At 36.8% G+C, this 22,421-nt stretch overlaps 1 protein-coding gene across 15 annotated transcripts in view; it reads left to right on the top strand.

The window, feature by feature from the left end:
- The window catches only part of NRXN3 (neurexin 3), a 996,573-nt gene that overhangs the window by 875,198 nt on the left and 98,954 nt on the right, over window positions 1–22,421 (top strand). For 6 of the 15 annotated variants that reach the window (XM_050335870.1, XM_050335871.1, XM_050335877.1 and 3 more), the window contains 3 exons: window positions 7,051–7,140; window positions 11,950–12,009; window positions 13,310–13,617. In XM_050335870.1, the coding sequence (XP_050191827.1) occupies window positions 7,051–7,140; window positions 11,950–12,009; window positions 13,310–13,617 (458 nt within the window). The remainder of the gene's footprint in view (window positions 1–7,050; window positions 7,141–11,949; window positions 12,010–13,309; window positions 13,618–22,421) is intronic. The other 9 variants (XM_050335881.1, XM_050335872.1, XM_050335884.1 and 6 more) reach the window with 2 other exon arrangements.

Raw genomic sequence — 22,421 nt, 5'->3', positions numbered from 1 at the left:
ATTGCTCAATGATTTTGGACTGAATAGTGCTTTGCTTTGAATTAGGGCTCCAAGTTTTTTAGGCTAAAAAAGATTGGATAAAATAGAGAGTGGCAGCAGTGTAAAGCTTTTGGTTGAGGCACTAGAAACTTGGAAAGAACTCCAGTTACCTGAGCAGCTTTTGCTGTTGTAGCCTTGCTTGCTAATTCTCTCTCTTATTTTTAGTACTTATGTTACCAAGATCTTGTTGTCTCTTGTCATGAGGGCAGTGAACTGAGGAGAGTTGCAGTGTGAAGGTCAGCTTTTAACTCTAGTCCACAGTGAGATGAACGGAAGGAAAGGTGTTGCTTCCAGCAAACAATGTGATGAGAGGGAATTGAAGATAAATTCAAGGGCATGCAGGACTAAGGGGAAAATGAGGACAATAAATAAATTGAGAATTCAATAGCAAAAGATGCAACTTTATTGAATAGTGAAGACAGAGGAAAACTATAATATACAAGAACTGAAGCAAAGCTGAACAATGTCTATTCTTCAATCCCGTCAAACAAAGTAAAATCCCAAATTTGAATTAATCTTCTATGGCACCCTTTGTTACACAAGGCAAGACTGAAGGTTTGCAAGAATTTGTAGAGGGATAGTTTGTGGTAGTTAGAAAGATTCCAGATCACTGCCTCATAGCTATTTCAGTTAGCTGCATGGCCATCCTGTTTCATTTCTGTATAAGTCACATCTGTGGTTTCAGGTTTGGACTTTTTTCAAGTGTTTTCTAAAAGCCACTGTAAGTAGAGATTTTTAATGTGTTTTGATTTTAATGCAGCCATTCCTTATGTTACATAACATAAACCATAATATGGTCTTACGGTAACACAACAAAAATAAACAGCTATACATTAACAGACCTGATGCTAAAACTTGATTGTAGTGTTTTTATTCCTTTCTGATTTATGGAATAAGGTTCTAGTCCTACTAATAGACTCTCGTCCTTTATTAATAGACTTGTTTCAGTTTTCTGGTTAAATACAAAATATGAACAAATGGTGATTGTACTTCATAGGTTTAAAACAAAATATGTACTTAATGGTATGTGAAAATGGGGCAGTTCAGTATACTGTAATTTTTAAGAACAGCTGCCTGAAAATGGAAGTGGTTAAAGAGTTTCAGTGTGTGCCAATTACAAACACACTTCAGAAACTTATCTACCCTTTATTAGATATTAGGGAAAAATAGTAACTTCTGTGTGATGCCTGCAAGTTTACTTTTCCAGTGCTCACAGCATCAGCTCTAGGAGAGTTTTAGGGCTGAATTGAACTGAACCACTTTATATTAGTAGAGGATTTAGCCTTCAAAGGTAAACTTTGCATGCTGTAGGATGCAGCTTCTCTCCCATGATGTGAATTAGAGTGTATGTCAATCTGAGTGAGATTATGGACGTCCATAGAAACTCAAGGGGAGCTGGCTTTAAACGCTGCTTGGTGAACTGAGCTACCAAACACTGTTTACAAGCCCTTCTCCTACTGAAATTCCACCTACAATAAGTGAAAAAAGGTACAATCATTTTAAACCTTGAACACTGATATCAAGATATTTTTTAAAATCATTAGTACCACTGTAGCACCTTTCTTCTAATAACTGCCCATTAGATAAATGTCTCATTCTTTTCAGAGACTTAGAAGCAATGAAGAGAATGCTGCTATAGGGTCTCTTCATAGAACAGCCTTTGACAGTAGTTTAGAGCACATGAGTGTTTTCTACAGTATTCTTTTTAGCATCTTCACAGACTTTTATTAGGTTGGATTAATATTCCACCTGAAAGTGAGTCCTTTCTTTCTGTGCAGTGCAATTTGCTGGAACCTTTCAGATTTTCTCTTTCACATCCAGGAGGAAGTAAATCATCATAATTTGTATCTAGGCCAAGTAGCAACATCTTTCAGAGTATCAGTTGCTCTTGTACTTTCTTTGGCTTAGAAATCCATATTGGTTTAGAAATAAGCTTAATGCAATAAAGGTTGTTTGTTTTCTTTAAGAAACCATGAGCAGTAAAGCAAAACATCATCCAGCACCAAAGGGTTTTGGAAGAAAATTCTCTTTTGCCCATGAGCAAATTTAAACTCTCTTCCCCTGGACTGTTGCACTGTATCAAAAGTATTTCCTCTGAGAACTGCTAGTAGCAATTAGCACAAGCAAATTATTTTGATTTTTTTTTTTCCATTTTAGTTTGGTCTAAATTGGAGATTATCAAAAGCTAAAGTTAATAGTGATTCTGCTCTATTTATCTGTATAGACTGTGGAGCAGGGATACAGAGGGCTTTAGAAAAAAGACAGAAGACTAGCAACTGATCACATTTAACAAATAGGTTCTGATATTTATGATTAAGATGCCAGGTTTTCTTGGGGGAGAGAGGGAGCATCAAAAAAAAAAAAAATAGAATTCTTGTGCCATATTCCTCTCCAAAGTATTTAGTCCTCAGGAATTTCTGTAGTATTTGAAATATTTTGAATATTTAGGTTAATCAAGATTCAAGGATCCAGAAGATTTCAAAATTTTACCATTAAAACCCTTGAGGTCAAGAGAGCCTGGTTGCTTATCAGTTTGTTCAAAAACTTGGGAGGCGCAGCAGAATTTCTATTAATTGTGAATGTAAATCCTGAATAAGACAAAAGACTTTTTAAAATCCTAGTCTTCACATTTGGCTTTGCTTTAGAATTTTTACATGAAAAATAAACAAAGATAGGTGAAAGAATGCATTTATGGGGTATGGTTCTTTAGACGAAGCTAAACTGTTGAGCAGATCCTAAGTCATATTGATTAGAGGAATTTATTATGTGAATGAAGGAAAAAGGAGGAAACTTATTTCAAATGAGCAGTTCCTATTGGTACTTGTATCTCATTCTTGAGTATTATTCTTAGCAACTAGAACCTGTGGGAGGAAAAATATTTAGCAAATCACAAGTAGCAAAACTATTCAACACAATTTAAGTCTAAAAAATTATGTCCTGCAGACCTTTGAGACCCACATTGATTCTGAATGCAGAAGAATTATGGGAGTATTTTCTAAGATAAATTAAAATTACTCTATCCTGTGTATTCTATTCTGAAGTACAGCCTTGAATCAGAGTTAGACTCAAAGAGAAAAAAGAGGGGATCTACATTAGTTATGTGAAGGGATTGTTTGAATATGTGTATCATTCAGCTCTAGAAAGGAATTGCATTGAGATCACAAAAAGATTGTTACTGAAAATTTCTCTCTCTGTATGAAGATGGATAAGAATACCCCTTAGTCACATCATGGCTCAGTTGTCAGAGGTCCAATTGGCTTACATCATGTTGAACGTATGTTACTTCGTGTTGCAAACCATGATATTTCCTTTTTGAACTCTCATATCAAATGATGTGTTTGTTTTTTTAAAGCACTGCTCCAAGTCAGTATTAATTTAGTAATTGTATTGTTTTAGTGGTTATATTTAATGGATATCCTCAGCACGTAAAAATGAAAAAATTGTTCTTTAACTCGCTGTGGTAGCTGGGTATATGAGTGAACACATTCTCATGCACATGTTTTATAAATCATTCCTTCTTATGTCTGAAATAAAATTTAAAAACAAAACAAAAAATAATAGATCAGAAACTAATGTTGTAATTTAAACCTATTTGAATTTCCTAATGCCCTTCAATTTTTCATAGCTTTTAAAGGTATGATTTTATATGTATTTTAATCTTGCTGAATATATCTCCATAATAATAGGAATAATAAAATTAAATTAAACTTGATTTTAAAAAAAAAGTTTCTAAAGATGTGGTGGGGAATAGTTGTCGTTTCTGTCTTTCTTGAAGGTCTAGAGTTATAACAAATCCATTTTTCCTTGTCATTTCTTCTATGATTGTCCCACTTCCTTTTTTTACCTTGGTCTCGTTGGTCTATTCTTGTCAAATGCCCTACTTCTGAGAAATTTCAGTCCATTACATTTTTTCCTTTCTGCAGTCAGCCTTCCACACTGAGAAAGAAGAACTCCAGGCTGACTGACTCTGAGATTCCTTTGAACTTTATTCTGAAAAAGATCTCATTGCCACCAGTCAAAGGTTACTTATGTACATACCAAATGAAGCCAATGGAGTTTTTTGTTGCTAGGAAATAGCATTATAGGATTTCTTTGGGACTACAGAAAATGCGCTTGCCCATCAATATTATATCCATGCACTCATCTAACCAGTAGTCCTAACTCAGTCCACTCTATAAAGTGGGGAATAACCTCCATTTCTACTGAAATTATCTTTCTCTATCACATGCAATATAGATGTAGTAGCAGCCTCTCTGTAAGTGTTCAAGTCTGGGTTGACAGAGAAATTTAGGTCTTTAAGTGCCATTGAAATGCCTCCGGAGTATCTTTCAGGACCTAGGACTCCTTTCTTATTAGACACACTGCAACAGAACAAAAATATCCTAAAGGAGATGCAGATTGTTAATGATTGCATTTATGAGACTTAACTGGTTTGGTGAGCATGGAGGAGTGTGTTGATAAAAGGTCTAATGGATAAACTGAGTGCCTTTTTAACTGATCTTAAAAAAGAAATAGTTTTTATAGTGAGCTTGACTTAATTTTGTTTCTGTTCTCCCCAAACCAGAGGGTCTGCTTCCCTATCCTGTGAGTAAAGACTTCCCCTAGGGTTAAATGAATGGGAGAACTTGCAAGAAAGGAAGCTATCCTTTAGGTTAAGAAAGTGGAAAAACAACTGATCTGCATGACCTCAGCTTATATTAGACATCAGCTTATTATGAATAAACACATAAAATATAATTCTTTCCTTAATATTACTGTCTCTTTAGCTTTAGGTATGTTTTTTTTGTTTGTTTTTGTTGTTTATATTACCTCAGCTGCTCTTTATCAATTTTTTCTTGGACCCCACACTGAATGTGATTCAAATTTTCTGTTTAGGAATCTGTATTCATAGAAGTACAGAACTGACTTTTTGTTGGTGCTGATTTGAATTATGAGAGCTGGGAATGTATTTAAAGGTAACTTAATGTCTGTGAGTGACTCCAAACCACCACGGTACATTATTTAATATGATTTGATAAATTACTTACAGAGAGCGTTTTCAATATTTTATCTTTTCCTTCTAGTTTATCCAAGTAACCAGTTGTATATGGCAGGCATCTGAGGTGCAATAGAGAAACTGGAACATTAGTGTGTGTTGTTTGCAGCTTACTTAGATATTTCTATGATGGGGAATAACAGTCTCCCGCAATTAATCTGTTACAAGAAAGGTAAAAAGTAGATGACTTTCCAGGAAAGTAATAAGGAATTGGGCCAGTAAAGCTGTTCTTAAATGTTTTTGCTTTGTTTTACCCATTGCCCCAAATAAGCAGCGAGGCTCCTAAATGTTCATCCTTATAGTTGGAGATACTAACCCAAATTCAAATTACTGTTTTCCTTACCGCTGATCTTACAGAGATATAGATGATGATTAAGCTTAGGTTGATTCATGTGAATCCTTTTGGGATTATAGCTAGTGGGTTGCTATAATGCCTCTCACCTGTTCCAGAAAGCAGTAACGAGATGCTGCTGCAGAGCACAGCTGTAGTCAGCAGGTGCTTCATACAGACTGGCAGCGTTTCTGAGCAACAGTAGCACAGTAAGGATTATCGAACATACGAGATCTACCAGTCATATTCCTTGCAGAATGGAGTTGTCTGCTGTTGACTGGGTGGACTGATATTACTTAGTAGTTTCTTTTATTCATTGGTATGTGTTTACATTAAAAAAAGATTACAGCATCTGTTTCAAAAAGTCAAATATATATGAAGCCACATTAGTTATTTATATGTGGGACCTTAAAGGCGGTATTACAAATTGTGCAGAGCAGTTGCTGACTCTTGGTCTGCCGTTTATTTGAAACATGTATTGGAGCACAACTGATCTACTGAACTTCTGTTCATGGTAGCATTCCTTCAGTAAGCTGGGGCCTTACTCCTTTTTCTACAATATTATAATGATTCTTGTAAAAGATGCACTCTTTTTATGCCTGACTGAAAAGTTTTTGTAAAAATAATAATTGAAGCAAAAACCAGAAAGGGACTGTAGCTGAAGAAAATGAAAAAGCAGAATGATGGCACCTGTTCACTGTCACTCCTAACATTATCAAACTGAGCTACTGCTTTCCACTAGAGGTTGTCCCAACCCATCTGGCCTGTGCAGTTTTCTAATAGCCAGGGAATTTGGACAGAGACTTTGTGTGAATCCTTATCCTCTCTGTACAAGTAATAAGAGCTTTCCTCCTAAACACACTTTACTAGATAATTCTGTTATCCATCAACATGGAACAATGGAACTGCACTTGCCAGAATTTACATCTTGACTAATTATTTCTGCTTTTATTTAAATTAGTTTTTAAGCTTCTGCTTTATTCTGGCAACAGGCCCAAGTCTTTGGTAACTGAACACAAGTCTTCACATATCCTTAATTAGCAGCTCTTCCTCTTTTTAAATCTTGCTTCCTTTTTTTCCTATCTATCTTAGGGTTTGGGTTTTTTAAAACTAATTCTATTATGTCCTTTCAACATCAATTTCTTCTATTTTCTTCCTTTCTTTTTTCCTGTTTACTGGGTTTCTAGTCCTAACATATGTCTTCTACTAGTGCGAGAAGGTTTATCAAATTACTACTAACTGTGTGTTTCCGTGACTGACATTTTGTGCCATGTCCTTATGCAATCAGATCTAGAGCCTGATCAAAATGTTTTAACTCATGGCACTGAGTTCACTCATGGGCTCACGTCGCAGACAAATTACACATGCCTTCTAACCAATTTGGATAAACAAATACTCTGAGGAGAATCTGAGATATCTTTTTCATGGGATTTAATTTCTTCGACCTTCCAGAACCTCAGGCGATTGGAAGCATAACTATTCTCCACTTTACTAAAGATAAATCTCTCTCTTTTCAAATATATGTACCTACATGTGCACTTATTTACTTATAGCTAAATAAGGTCATAAAAAAAAAAATCTAGGATGTTTTAACTATTTCATTGACTTTTCAGATTGTTTTTAAGCTGTTTTTTAAACTTTAAAGGCAACACTGATAGTGAACGGTTCCAAATGGTAAAACAGAAAATCCCCTTCAAATATAACCGGCCTGTAGAGGAGTGGCTGCAGGAAAAAGGTAACAGTCATTAAAACTTTCATTTTAAACCCATTTGATTCTAAACTCTCATTTTTAAAGCCTGCAAATAAATGTTTCTTAAATGATAATCGCCTGCTGCATAAATGACTGTTTTAATTTTCATTATAATTTGTGTCAGCTTCCACCTGCCATATGTTGATAAATCATGCTATAATACATTGCTATTAAAATGCAGTTAAAGGGACGAAATTCTAAGCTTGCTATAATAGTAATGACAAACAAACAAGCGAAAATTCAGGAGATGTTTTCTAAAAGAAAAAAACGAAGAAGAGTGAAGAGCAACAACATGTATTATGGCAATTTAACCACTGCATGATTTTCCTACTTTGATTTGGTTTTAAGATACATTTATATATTTATTATCAATGTTTTGTTAAGAGATTTTCAAATCCACTTGTTAAACCACTTCCTTTAAGTTTCTTTTTTTTCTCATGAGTCTAATTAGCCACTATGGCTATGTATTTCCTAATTGTATTAAGATAACTAAACAATTTTTAAAAATGTTGTAAAGAAAACATTTTTTAACATTTTAATTTAAATTCCAGTGAGGGAGACAGAGAAAGATGATTGTTCTGTCTGGAGTACAGTTTGAACACTCAAATGATGCATTTGTCTAAGTTATGGGTCAAATTTTTCTCTAACATAATCTCAAGCAGGGCTACTTAATTTTGTGGGTTTTCCTGGAGTAATTGGCCTCAGTTCAGCAGAAGACTTGTTAACATGAATAAGTCCAGAGGGCTTGAATGAAAGTTCTGCACACCTGTTGAAATGAGACTTGTGTCAGAACAGTAATGTTTTCTTGCCAGGAATTTGGAGGGGAAAAAGTCTTAGATGTAGAGCCCATTTCAAAGCCTGTTGAAGGTAACAGAATGACTTACTGATTTCAGTAGGGTTTGGACTAGGCTCTTGGTAATACAGTGAAGTTTAAGTCAGGAAGATCTTCTCCTTCTAAACTAAATGGGGCATTAAAAAAAAAAAATCACTGTAACTAACTCCTTGCCTTGAAATCTAGATGAAACAGAACACAATCTTCTCTTGTTTCCTTTCATGAAAACAGTGCTAATAGAAGAGGGTGACCTTTGAACTCAGATCTTGCATTTTCTGTGCTGATTTAGACCACAGTTCTTAATGCATCTTCCAAGAAGGAAAACCAAGGACTGGAAAAATATAATTTATATTCTGTTTCAAATTTCTAACCTCAGCTGAATTAACAGATTGGTTTATCCAGTACAAATTAAGGTCAGGGAGGATGTGGCTAAATACACTCAAAATATTTTTATGTGAAGGGCCTGATCCTGCAAAGTGTTGTGCACACTCAGTTCCTGTTGACTTCAATGAGAGCTGACAGTGTTGCTCGCTTTTCAGGTTTGGTCTACAATGGTGTAATGTTTATAACTAAAGCTAAAGTATTTTGAAAATAAGGCAAAAATATTTGTATAACCAAAACAGAAATATTCTTTTACCACTAGTTTTTTATGAACAGTTAATTCAGCTAAATGTTAAATAAATTTTAAGATAACAATAAACAGAAAATGCTTATTGAGTCTCACTGGGTTGCCCTGTTAATTTACAAGATCAAACTAAAATATATAAATAAAGTTTAACACTAAAAAGATAATAATTTTGGTAAATCTGAATTGCTAAAGTCCCTTTAACACTAAAGACAGTGATTGCCTTAGTTTTGTTAAAACAGATGCATGTCTAATTCCTTGATGCAATTCATGTGCTTGAGAAACCCATCTTTGTTTTCTTTTGGTTTGGTTTTGGGTTTGCTTTGATTTTTTTTTTTCTTTTTGGTTTTCTACCAAATCTTTTATTTTATGTCACTGCTTCTCCAAGTTTGAGCTTAAAAGCATGCCAAGGCACTTCCATTTGTAAGCCATCCTGAAGTTTTGAACTGAAGTCTACCTTTTGTGGATATTGATGCTTTGTTAAAAGACAATCACACATGCACTAGGGTCTAAAAGAGACAATATTTGACTGTTCAGACTCTCTCAAGGCACTGGATGTTTTTAGGCTAGAAAGGCAGAGCCATGTTTTACTAAAGTGAAATGAAATTCAGTCTTCCCACTTTGTGTGAGGGAATGACATTGTGCAGTGTAACAGCTGAGAAAATACAGCTTTGTTCTTTTCGTTCCAAAGTATGTAGATTAGGTACCACTCAAAACATTATAAGAATGAGTAATTTATGTAGCTTTTCACCAACCTGCTCATCCATCTAACAATTAAAGTAATGTGGAAACCTTCTATCGGAAGACTTTATAAAGATGATGAGTGAAAGGATAGCTTGCTATCAAAATGGAGCAAGATGGACTGATGGATGAAGGAATATATTCATCAAAGAGACAGCATATAGAATAGCTGTCTTGCCCATATGAGTTCTTGGCTCGGGTGAGGTAAGATGAAACACTTTTTGATTGACATTTGGTACCACTGCTATGTTATTCATAATAATGAAATAGTTCATTCTTGGATAACACAACATCTTTCTGAAGTGACATCATTACTGGCTTGGGGGCGCTTTTAAATTTTATAAATTAGTTGACAATATTTTTAAGAGGAGCCCAGGTTTACAGTCTTGAATTGTATGAGTAATGAGCAAAATATTAAATGCTATTAACCTCACTGAGATTATGGATGTGAATATAAAAAGAAGTATTAGTCTTAAATTGTTCAACTTGAGTAGTCATAAATCGAGCAGATTTCCTTAGCAGAATACCTGGTGTCTGCTAAGGCACAGATGTTACCTGTTCTGCAACTGGATGAGCTAATAAAGACCCAGAAGTATCTCATCAAAAGGACTGATCCCAGAAGTCCTTAATTATTCAAATCTTTCTTACCTGTAAAGTCTCATTGATGTAAGTGACTGTACTTTTGAAGCAAGACCTATTAGTGTGAATTAGGATTTGCAAGATCAGGCCCTTTTCTGTAGTGTTACAGAAAAGTTAAGATTTCTCTGTGATATTTTTAATTAGAGTTCAGTTTTCCAAATGAAGAAGTCAATGAGAGAGCAAACAAAGAAACAAGAGCCTGAACAATTCAGAATATTTTAAAAACACCTCAGAAACTTAAAATACGCTCAAAATTTGTCTTTAGTATGACACTAAAATAGCAGTAGGAAGAGTTCTCTGTGGGAAAAAAAGGACTGTAATTCTGCAGTCCTTACAGATCTAGTGGAATTTACTAATGTAATAAAATTCAGTGGCCAAATAAATTTTAGTTAGAGGAAGTAAGGGATTCCAATCAATATAATCCAAAAATTATTAGAAGAGACATGGTGACAGAATTAAGTGTACATTCTCTCAACAGTTTTTTCTCATTCCATATGCATTTCCCTGTTGTCTTTATTCATGTGGGTGTACACCATCTTAGAGTGAAGAATGAGGAATTCCAGGTTGTAGGTGACTGCAACAAGTGATTGTTCTTTTAGCAAACACAGTTCTAGTTGCAGTGCAGTGATGGTACATGTAGCATTAACTAAATGGTGCAGTGCATGAATCCTGGTCTAGAAAACCGCTGAACAAACAATGAAGATCCCACACACAATCCAAGTCTTTTTTTACTGGAATGGGGTCACCTCCTTGGTGTACACTTTCTTTCAATATTTGAAGACACAGGTGAAGGCCCAGAATTGGAAACATGGCCTTTTTTTTTATCCTTAATATACCAACTCCTCATTCTTGAAAATAAAGCAAGGGATATGACAGACATGTCTAAAGCTGTGCTATGAGCTTGAGTTAGAATAGATGACATCCTGAGGAGAGTAATCCTCCAGTAAAAGTGAGAGAGCCCCTTTTCTCTCATGGTTTGGGGAACTCTCTTACCTGAAGCAGCAAAAATTCTCCGTACTCATTATTGTCCACCTTTTCCCCTTTGGCAAAAGATGAACAAAGATTCAGTATTGATTCAAAGGAAGAAAGGAATGGAAATGGAAATAGAAAACTTATAACTGTCAGTACCTTCCATCCATTTTCAGGGATAGCATCTCAAGATTAGCGAATAACTCCCTGTTCTTTACTCATCTTACCTCTACTTTTTGGCATTCTTATCATGAGTGAGGTAGGAAGGAGGGAACAGCGGTGAGTGACATGTCTGAGTTCATAGGGGTAGGGGCAATACGGAGAGAAATATAGTGCTAGAGGGAGGGAACATGTTAGAAGAAGGGAAAATGGTGTAGTAAAGATCTTACAGCATATCCTTTAAAAAAATCCAAAGCACAACAGTACAGAAAAGAAAAGCAAACTCTGAGGACGTGGTAGGGGAAAGGAATTTGACCTTCTACAGTGTACAGTGCCATTTCCTCTACCTCAGAGAGGAGCTGGGCTGAGACGGCTGAATATCTTGACAGATATTGTTATTGGATTCTATTTTCCTCATATACAAGAATAAAGGCTCTGTTTACATTCTTAGGATGTGTGGCTTCAGTGCATGTTTGTTGATGTTTTAATAGACATATGTTGCCTCTGGCAAGTTTAAAACCTCCTGAGATGCAGAATATCGCATCAAGTGTTTCACACTTCCCAGGGGAAGGATACCCTCCATTTTTATTTTTCATTTCTTCATCAATGCAGTTACTCCACCCTGATCAAGTCCTAATTTTTCATTTACAAATCTGTGGGTGAGGAGCACAAGGGATGTGCAGCCCACCTCCACATGTCTGTATGTTACACCTGTCCATACACTGTTACTTAGTTAGCTCGGGCCGTCTTTGGGGACGGGAACTACTTTCAGATACATTTCTTCTCTTGTTCCCGTTCTCTTCCCCATGGTCCATCCTGTCACCATAAGATGATGCTACACCGCATCACCACTTGACTTCAAGACCCGTCACGACGACCACCAAAATTGGTGAGCTCCCCCTCGTATTTTGATCTACTCTAACCACTGGCTGTGAAGGAATGAGCAGTGGGTTTTATGTTGTACTTTGCTACATGGTGGCATTCTGCACCTCTTATCAGCTTGCACTAGATAGAGAAAATGGCAAGTGAGAACTGGGGAGTGGGAATGGGATGGGAACATGTCCTTCAAACTTCATAAAAATGGGAAAACACCGTAAGATATTTGAATGGCGATTGACTTGATGCTGCATTGATAATTCTTGTGAGCTCTGTCCAGTCTGATTGTCTGCTAATTCAACAGATTCCAGGTGTCATGCCCCTAATCTTCTGAGGAATAGTGAAGTTATAGGCACTGCCTTTGCACTTCATGAAGCAATTTATTTCTTAACATGGTCAACTAGTACAGCCTGGGATATAAACAATATTTATAGAGCAGTCCAGGCTGAATGTGGTGTAAGTGTACTGCAAACACAGGCGAATTGGCAATTGTTACTAGATTTATTTTTAATAAATACTTTTTTTATTACATGTTATATTAGACCACTTCTACCACTCAAGGTGTGACCTTGACTAAACCACATGACCTGCCTCCATTTGAATTTCACTGTCTGTAAGAGGGGAGTCACACATTAGGCATTCTGGGGCTTAACTGTCTGAAGCACTGTTATCTTCACTATTTCAAAAGCTTTACTCTTTCAGAGACATCACAAATGTTTGCATTTGCTGTTTATTGGATTTCGATTTGTGAGCCTTCACAACACAAACTTTACAGGTGAAAACTTATGGCTGATATTGTCATAAGATTCTTATTCAATCCTTATATCACCATATCATTTTTTTCTGATGTTTTACTGTCTTCAAGCCACCCCTTAAAACAACTGCATTAATAAAAGTGGTTCTATGAGTTAATTCTATCCTTTAACAGTCAAAATAGGAGATTTATTTATAGGCTAAAACCTGACAGGTACTGTAATCTGAATTGATAGTAGAAAAATGGCCACATATTGAAGTCCTATTTGTAGTTTAAAATGGCTCCAAGACTAAAAGAGTGAGTTCAAATTTCTGAGTCAAAGCTCCTCCAGATTTGTGTGAGTGGATGCTGAAGTATGAGGTTTCAGGTTATCTTTCAGGATAATCTTCCTTATTAATGATCTTTAGGCAGTACATTTCCATACTGTCTCTCTACAGTCATAATCACTACCAAGAATGAATCTACTTCTTTTTTGTCTGTGATTTCTGGCCAGGGTTCAGTGTAATATGCAAAGTGAAGGAAATGTCTGGCAATAATGTTATTCACCCCTCCTCACTAGGACGACAGTTAACGATCTTCAACACCCAGGCGCAAATAGCCATAGGAGGGAAGGACAGAGGGCGTCTCTTTCAAGGCCAGCTCTCCGGTCTCTATTACAATGGCTTGAAAGTGCTGAACATGGCAGCGGAGAACAACCCCAACATTAAAATCAATGGAAGTGTCCGACTCGTTGGGGAAGTCCCTTCCATCTTGGGAACAACACCCACAACCTCTGTGCCACCGGAAATGTCTACTACAGTCATGGAAACCACAACTACGATGGCAACCACTACAACCCGAAAAAATCGTTCACCACCCAGCATCCAGGTGAGTCAATTAGTCTTCTGCATTTCTTTGGGTTTTAATTAGTCTTGCTGCTCACTTGTAAGTTCACAGAAGTCATATTCTCTGAGTCAGGTTGCAGGTAACTCTTTATTTTAACAATGTTGTATACGGTAAATCACAAAAAGATGTTGTCCTCCTGTGTCGGTGAACAAACAGCTGGATGCATTGTTATGGTACATGTATGGGGTAATGGAGACAAATTTTGCTTTTGTTCTAGTGCAACCATTTTTATGTAAGTAGGATTGCCCCAATGTGAACAAGAACATGCTTTTAACTATGTTTACAGATTCCATATGTGGGGAAATGTATTTCTGAGAGAGTTACAAAGCTTAGTGGGGTTGGGTGTATGGTTATTTATTAATATGACAGTATGTACTGCTGCAATAGTGACATTCATAATGAGGAAAAAAGCGGTGGAGCATTACTTCCATTTAGAGTCATTTTTCATTTCCCTTTTATAGCCTTCCTGCAGAGAATTTTGAAGGAACGCTATCGAGATCAGTTTCTTGCAAAATGTAGATGTTCCAACCTATTTCGTAAAAATCATTCCTACAAAAAATTAATTTCAGAGGTTCTGATTTAATTATGTCAATGTAGTTATTTCAACCCTAAATATATTGGTTTTGAAATGACTTCTGTGGCAGCCAGAATATGGTACTGACTAGAAATAAATACCTTCAGTTGTCTCTCCTTGTCTGTGCAAAGAAAAGAATCCTGCAAATGACCAGTCTGAGCTGTGGATGAGATTCTGAAAATTATTTATTTCAGGGGTGTATATCATGTTATCAACTAAAATGAAACATTTGTTTTGAAATCATTAAAGAGATATAGCTACTGAAGAGACTCTAAAAAGGGCCTCAAGAATGGTTAAGAGGCTGGAGCATTTCTTCTATGAGTAAAGGCTGAGAGAGCTGGGATTGTTCAGCCTGGAAAAGCAAAGACTCATGGGGGGGTCTTATCAGTGTGTACAAATACTTGAAGGAAGAGTATAAAGACAATACTGGTTCTCAGTGACAGGACCAAAGGCAAGGGGCACAAATCAAAATACAGGATTTTCCCTCTAAACATCAGGAAACATTTTTAATGTGAGAGTGACTGAGCATTGGCACAAGTTGCCCAGAGTGCTTGTGGAGTTTTCATGTTCATAACTATTCAAAACTCATATGCACATGGTCCTGGACAACTGGCTCTGGGTGACCTTACTTGGGTAGGGGTATGGACTAGATGACCTCCACAGGTCCCTTCCAACCACAACTATTCTGTTACTCTGTTAGGTGCCTCTGACTGCAGTAGAATTTACAACTATTAGAGGAATTAATTCCAAGCCAAGGTTTAACAGTACCCCCTTTAGTACTCTGTAAATCCAGATGGAAGCAGGACTGGAATTAACTGAGTCAGTAGACTCAAATACCCGATAGGTGATTTATAAAGTCTCAGTCAAATGAGGGGAAATTATCCGAGGTTTGGCCACTGTTGTCACAAACTTTGAAAGAATTACAGTTTCTTCTCCGCAGCGATTAGTTCTAATTTTAGAGAAAACGTTGTCTCTCCAGAGGTATAAAATCTGTGGTTCTTATCCTTCCCTCTATAATTTTTAAAGGTAGCAGTGTTTAGCTAAAGTGTTTAGCTATAGCAGTGTAACAGAGAGTAGCACTGGGCCTTTTTGAGTTGGGTCAAGCTGGAAATGACACTGGCTTACTTAAAGAGGAACTCTTTTAGAAAGCTTCCTGCCTAGCCTACATGGCAGCTCACTCAGCCTACAGAGACCACTGTGTACTGAAAGAGCATCAAGAAGATTTAATAAAGTGTCAAAGTGCTTCTAAAAACATGGTTAGAGCAGCGATTTCCTGGATACACATGCACCACAACAAATGGCCTCATCTCAGCTGATATTAAAGCAATAACTCTTTGACACTTCATGCTACCCGCTGAAAGAAAAATAAAGGTCAATATATACCTCTATTACAAGTTTCTGCATTTCAATATTGGGCCATTTTATTGCTGTCACAGCACAGATGGCTCGCCTTTCTTCCTTACTTTTGGTGGAATTTGATTCTGTCAGCTTAAGTTGCATTATTTGTGTGGTGAAAGTGAGAAGAAATTGTCTTTTTCTGTTTGGGCAGTATCTCCAGTCATGGTTTTTCAAGTACCTAATGGTTATTTTATCTTACTTGTGTTTGACATCACCATCATCATGCCTACTTACAACTTTAGATCTAAGTGGTGGAAAAATCTAATAGAACAAGTTTGTTATTGGGGAACATAAAATATAGCTACCTAAGGCTATGAGCAGTACAAATGCAGTTAGTTATTACCTTGTTCCAGCTTTCTCTTCTCCTTTCTGTTCAGAAATCAACATTTTTTCTTTGCTTTCAGGGTTATTCAAAGTTTAGCCTCTTCTCTCCTGATTCTGATCAGCATGATTCAAGCGTTTTTTTGCTCACTCCTTATATTTGATTATAAGAATCTTTCTGCTTCCCAGTACCATATACAACTCAACAGCAGGTTGTTTTTCCAACTCTCCTGTCACCGTGATGCATGTCAGAAAGTTGTCAGAGGATAGGCTGATGATGGTCTAAGGCAGCTGTTTATCAAGTCAATCCATGTTGTCACCTTTTTTTTTTTTGTTTTATTATCCATGTTTCTGTACCCATGTGTGATATCTTGTTTTGTGCTAAGGTAACAGACTCCTTGGGTTCAAAATGAACTTCTTATTCTGCACATGTAAATTACTCGGCACAGAATGGTTCTGACCCATTGTTGAAATACCCAACGTGATACAAGTAAAAATAAAACATCTAATTCAAAATAGCAAGAATCAGGATAAAGAATTATTATTGTTACTCTATTAGGAGTATCTGTGCTATTTATAGTACTCATTGTCATATGTAAGTAACTAAAACTTCTCCTTTTTGAAACACGTATAAAGCTTGTGCAGAATAGCAAGTCTGTAATCCCAAAGTGATACAAAATCCAGGGGAATTTTTAGATTTATACAAGACTTGTTAAGGAAGTACAGAAGAGCATGATAAGTGCAAAGATATCTTCTGTTTGTAGTATAGACTAAGATACCTCCTGCAGTTAGGTAGTCTGAGTACTAACAGAAGTATTTTAGAGCACAGTTAGACTAAAAACAGTTGGAAAAATGAAGTGCTTTAAAAATACACAATATTAGTTCAAACAAATTACATGCTCCAGTTTGTGAAGATCCCAGACATGGTATGTAGTCTTGGACAAACAACCAAGACAAAGGGAATTGAGAGAATATTGCAGGAAATACCCAGTGGCAATGAAATTAGCATTTGAAATGTCTATAGTATTTTGCGTTATTTTTAATTTATACTAACATTTCTGCAAGGCAGTGAAACTCAGATCAGTGGAGGACAGCCAGGATTTGAGTGAGAAACAGTTGAGAGGTATGGCTACACTCTACTGCTGGGAACATTGCTGTGATTGAGAGAGGCCTCGAAGGAAGATAACAAGAGCTGACCTTTTCTGTTAAATGAAAATAAAGAAGAAAAAGGCATTTCAATTTGTGTTTGTTTCAGTGAGTTGCAAGCGGTGCTTGTGCTCTGCTGTTCCTGAGTAGAAGCACTGACTTGACTCTCTCACACATGGTTTTGTTCTGGATTTAAGTATAGTCTGTTCAGAAGTGACATGTGTTGTACTAAATTCTTGCTACATGTCTCAGGGCCCTGTCACACCAGACTCTTCTGTGATAATAATATCCTCTCGGGGACTTCTGCTTTGCCATGTTACCCCACAAAGACCTCAAAGACAAGCTGTTAACTTTTGAGTGTGGTACAGTAGCATGCCGTGCAAGCTGCTATTAGATGAGAGTCACTGTACTGAGACACATCACATTCTTGCAAGACTGTCATGCTTCTCACAGGGTTTTTCATTAGTTAAAGGTCCTGTAATCCCACATGTCCCTGTTTCCTGATTTAGAACACAGCTTCAATTATTAGTGAAGTACTACAAGGATTTTTTGGTTTGGGAGACCTCTGTGAAAACAGGTTAAAGTGACACTTATTCTCTTGGCTTCTGCTTCCATTCTGCCTATGTGGTCAGAGTTCTTTTTTGTGAGTTGCTGTTCAAAGCTTTTTAGGAGACTCTCCATATGCTTTTACATGACACATTCTGTCTGGTTCACAGCTGGGTCATTCAGTTTTTAAATGATTTGTGCAAATATATCTTTAAAGTTAATTACTAAGTAAAGCTAGTCTAGAAAGCTATCATGTGTATCATGATACATATCTTCCATTCAAAACACATTCAGTTCAGCAAATCCAAGAAGAGAACCACTCCAAGTAATCTTCCAGGTAATCTTCTAGAGCCCACTGACCTAGGGCACACCCCTGATATGTCTAGTCTATGGCACAGGTGGCTGGGGACCCAAGATGAAACACTTTTCTGCGAAAAAGAGATCAGAATCCTTCTGGGAGGACAGATGGACTTCTGGTTATGCTTTCCGTGAGGAACCAGAAACTGTGTGCTCTGTTACATATCCAGGGCATGCCTTAACCTCTTGAGATGAGAATAATGACACTTGCCAAACTGTTAGAACTGTACCTTGAAGTGACAAGCATGAAATGCATGTGGTTTTTTCAGCTATGATCTTACAGCCATAGAATGACAGTGTATGATATATTATATGCAGAACGTTCTCTCTAGAGAATAGAAGAGAGGATCTGTCCATTATCCATATGGAGAGTCCAGCCCATTGACATGGCTTAGAATAAGGTTCTCAACCTTTATTTTTAACCATTAGGCTTTTCAGCCTTCTAACTGTATTTTCTATTGAGGGTCCAATAATCTTGATTAATGTCTTTCCATAACATGCAGCTCCAGGCTAAATCCTTCCTTACAGTGTATATCACAAAGGAAAATAGCACAGAAGATTTGTCAGTCTAATTAGACTTTCATTGTCAGTAAGACAAATAAAATTATCTCACTCTTGGTCCTACCTAGGTACTTTCTTTTACACTCATAGATAATAATTTGTTGGAGAAAGAAATTGGCCTTTAATTTGGTTTTTGCTTCTTATAAGTCACTGGTGACATTTTCATCCCAAGACAGCAAAGCTCTAATGAAAAAAGAGCTTTTGATGAGTCTCTGCTTTAACAACTGACTTCATTGGCCCATTGGTACAACTGAGAATTACACAGTTTGGCTCTCATCCCTCTTTTTCTGCTTGTTACTTCACTGTTTTTTCTTAAAGAGACCAAAGCCCTCAGACTTTAACCATACTTCAGAGTGGAATCCTTTCTCCTGTACTACAGTCCTGCATTGCTGCAGTGACATTCATAAAATGGCATTTACTTATTTACAGTCACTTCTCCTCTGTGGTGATTAAATGGTAAAGTGCTTTGAGCAGAGAAAGAAAGCAGAGGTTGGAAGCAAGAACCCAAATGTGGGATTGAAAATTTTCATGCAGACTATTGTTCGTGTAGGTTACAGAGTTACTAATTCAATAATACCAAATGACCTCTAAATACTTCACGAATATGTAGTATAGAAATAGATTTAGTGCACACTGAAATACAGAATCTTTGGTGTGTAATGTAGTAGCTATCTAACCAGGAAAATATATATGATATGATAATGTTCTCTATGGGAAAGGGATAAAAATATTCTCCAAGTGAGCATTAGATATGAGAGTGGTGTGGTGTGTTTAAATTATATTTATTGATGGATACTCAGATCAGGATACTCAGATTACCTATAAAGCTCATATAATCTGAACTGTGACACAATATTTTCATTATTTCATCCAGTTTCTGCAGAAGACAGTTGTTCTGCACTTCTGAAAGTGCCATAGTGAACCAGTTTTCCAGAAGTGCCATAGTGAGCCAAAAGTTCAGTACCCATCCAAAAGAAGAGTGGGATTTTACTGTAATATTATTTTTCCAGCCTACGCTCCCAAGTGCTGACAAGTACTGATGATGAAAATAAACTCGGCCTTGTATTTCCGCTAAGCACAATTACAGTAATAAAGAATATTGTGTTTGTAAAACAGCTCATGCATATGCTGGTATATGCTGGGTGTATGCTGTCATTTGATGATTTTATCACCAGTGATATTTGAACATTTAACTTAGTAACCATTGTCAGCTCCAAATGGATATGTCTCTCTCCTGACTCCAGGGAAGGGATTTGATTGAACGTGGCAAACTTGAGAGCCGCAAGTTGGCACATAGTATGATTTCTCAAAATATAGATTGCACTTATTCTTTGGATAACCTGTTTTTATATAGTAGCATTGGCAAATAGTCACTTCATCCACTCCTCTGTGTGTTCTACGGGAATCCACATTGTCTTTTTATTTCTTCAGTGTAATAGTTTACAGAATGTGCAAGTTCTCTGATTCATGTATACAAGGGTTAAGATTATATTGTTTCTAACTTGCAGATCTGAGCAATCATTTGGGTCTTGCAGGAAAATCTCAGCTGGTGGTTTTGGCACGTGTACCCAGTTCTGCTCTACTGTGAATTTTGGGAGTGAAGATTTGTCCCTGCATAAGAAGGTGGAAGGAAGGGGAGGAGGGGAAAGGGACTGGTCTAGCACTTTTCTAGAATTTCAACTTTTTTTTTAGATTTTTTTCTCTGATTTTTTTTTAAATCTTGATGAAGAACTTATTGAAACTTTTACTTGCTTTTTGGTGACCGAAAAGCATACCATGTTTTTTAATAAAAGGATAAGAAGCTGTAATAACAGCTGTAGTAAACTGATACCTGCCTTCTTCAGGCAGGTAGTCATGCATTTCTCAGAAAACAATATTAATAACATCGGTGTGCACTTTTTTTTTCAGACCACGGTATCCTTTTGTGCATTTAGACATGTCATTTGCTCTGACAAAAAGAATTCTTGAAAGTCACATGGAAGATTGCTTTCAAAATCTGATTAATATAATACTCAGGAACTAAGTTGACCATACATTTGATCCCAAGCCAAATGAAAGAATAGGACAAGTGAATTGTTCTAGGGTGGTTGTGTGGTGACAATATATGATGAAGAGATCCAATACTGCAAAAACAATTACTTAGAAATAAATGAAGTAGAATCAATGGTTACTGCTCAAATATAGTTGGAGGATTTGCTCATGTTTTCTTATATCATATCTGTTCCACCTGCTATTTATATACTTCAGGGAAATGCCTAGAAGCTGCAGACATTGCCAGAATACTTCCAAAGCATATAATTCCATGTCATTTGTTTGTTTGGATTTTTTTACAAGACTGGCTGAGTGGTGAGAATGTACCTCTTACCTTTACTAGCTCATTCATTTGAATCAATGCACAGAAATTGGAAACACATCCATGGTGTTGTGACAGACCTGCTTTCTGAAACCATCTAATTAATGCCTTGGATTTTCTGTAGAATGATGGTGCTGTTAACTAGCAGAAACTGAAGGATTTCTGTTAGTTTCTTTTTCATCTGTGGGATGAGTTGTCACTGATTTGCAAGATGTGTCTGTCACAGTGCAGCTCGTAAAAGTAGTGATTAGCATGACATGCTATACAACCACCAATTCTTTATCTCCTCCCTTAGATGGCATGTGAGTAGGTGGGATGTTGTTCCTTTTGGTTGCAAAATTATTTCTGTTGTATTAGGAAAGATAAGAATGTGTTTCCACAAAATTTTAAAGGGAAAATAAATCCAAGGGGGTGAGAAACCAGATTTCAGTTCCCCTGGTATTTCATGGGATATAAATGCTTCACTTTTTTCTTACAGTACATTTTTGGAGAAAATGTGGTCTGTTGGCTTTTCACCCCTAAAAGGACTCATGGAAGGACCCTCTTCCCTAATAGTTGTTTTTAGAGTTTTCCACTGGTGCTGTGTTGTCCATTTTACTGTATCTCAAATTGGGTATGCTAAGGAAATTGATTTGTGGATAAGGAGACTTCCTGGGAATGCCAGTAGTTTAACAGGAGAGATGAACCAAAGAGTAGGAAGTGTTGAAAATGCTCTAGTGGCTAAATGTGTCAAAGTGGGCAGAGAAAGGATGAATTCTGAGGGGTAGACAAGGAACTAAGATCCAAAGGATGAGATGCATCTGTCTCATAAAGATATGGGAAAGAAAAAGCGAGATTTTAAGATGGAGAGTGACATGGCTAGAGATGGTAGGCTAGTGCTTCTAACAACTGTATTTTGGAGAGAGAAGGGTTTTGGGAAAAGACAAACTCGTATCATATGGCTTAGTAACTGCTCTTCTACTTTTTAATCTTTGCTTTGTTCCACACTCCACCTTTCCCAAGGATACAGTCTTTTATTTTTGCCAAGCTAGCAGGGACTCAGTTCAGTGGAACTGTTGGCAGTGACATCTGAGGACTCATGGCTTCTTACATGGCAGTTCAAAGTCAGGCAGAGCTGGGGCATCACTCATTTGTACTAAGATCATCTAAAAGGCACCTCTTCCTCTCACATTCAACAGTTCTTTTCCAGTATCTGTTTCAAAGCAGGAAAACTCATTCTTAGTGTAAAAAGTGTCAGGTCAGGGAAGGACAAAAAATTTCTCTATATTGTGTTCTAACATCCAAGCAATAGCCTCAGTGTCCAAGCCATACATGGATATTTGCAGAAATAGAGTGAATTTAACATGGTCATAATAACTTTTTTTTTTCCTGGAAGATGACCTCCAATGAAAGTATAAGGACATGAATGATTTTAATCTGTGGTAACAATGGAGAGCCAGTCCTGACTGACTCCAGCAGCATAAATATACAAAATGACAGATTATCCTGCGGCCACCCTGCCTCCTGCCTGAACACACACATACACACTCA

The sequence above is a fragment of the Myiozetetes cayanensis genome, unplaced genomic scaffold, assembly GCF_022539395.1.
Source record: "Myiozetetes cayanensis isolate MyiCay16 unplaced genomic scaffold, myiCay2020 scf6-25, whole genome shotgun sequence".
Lineage (NCBI taxonomy): Eukaryota > Metazoa > Chordata > Aves > Passeriformes > Tyrannidae > Myiozetetes > Myiozetetes cayanensis.
This window is presented reverse-complemented; position numbering and strand designations above follow the sequence as displayed.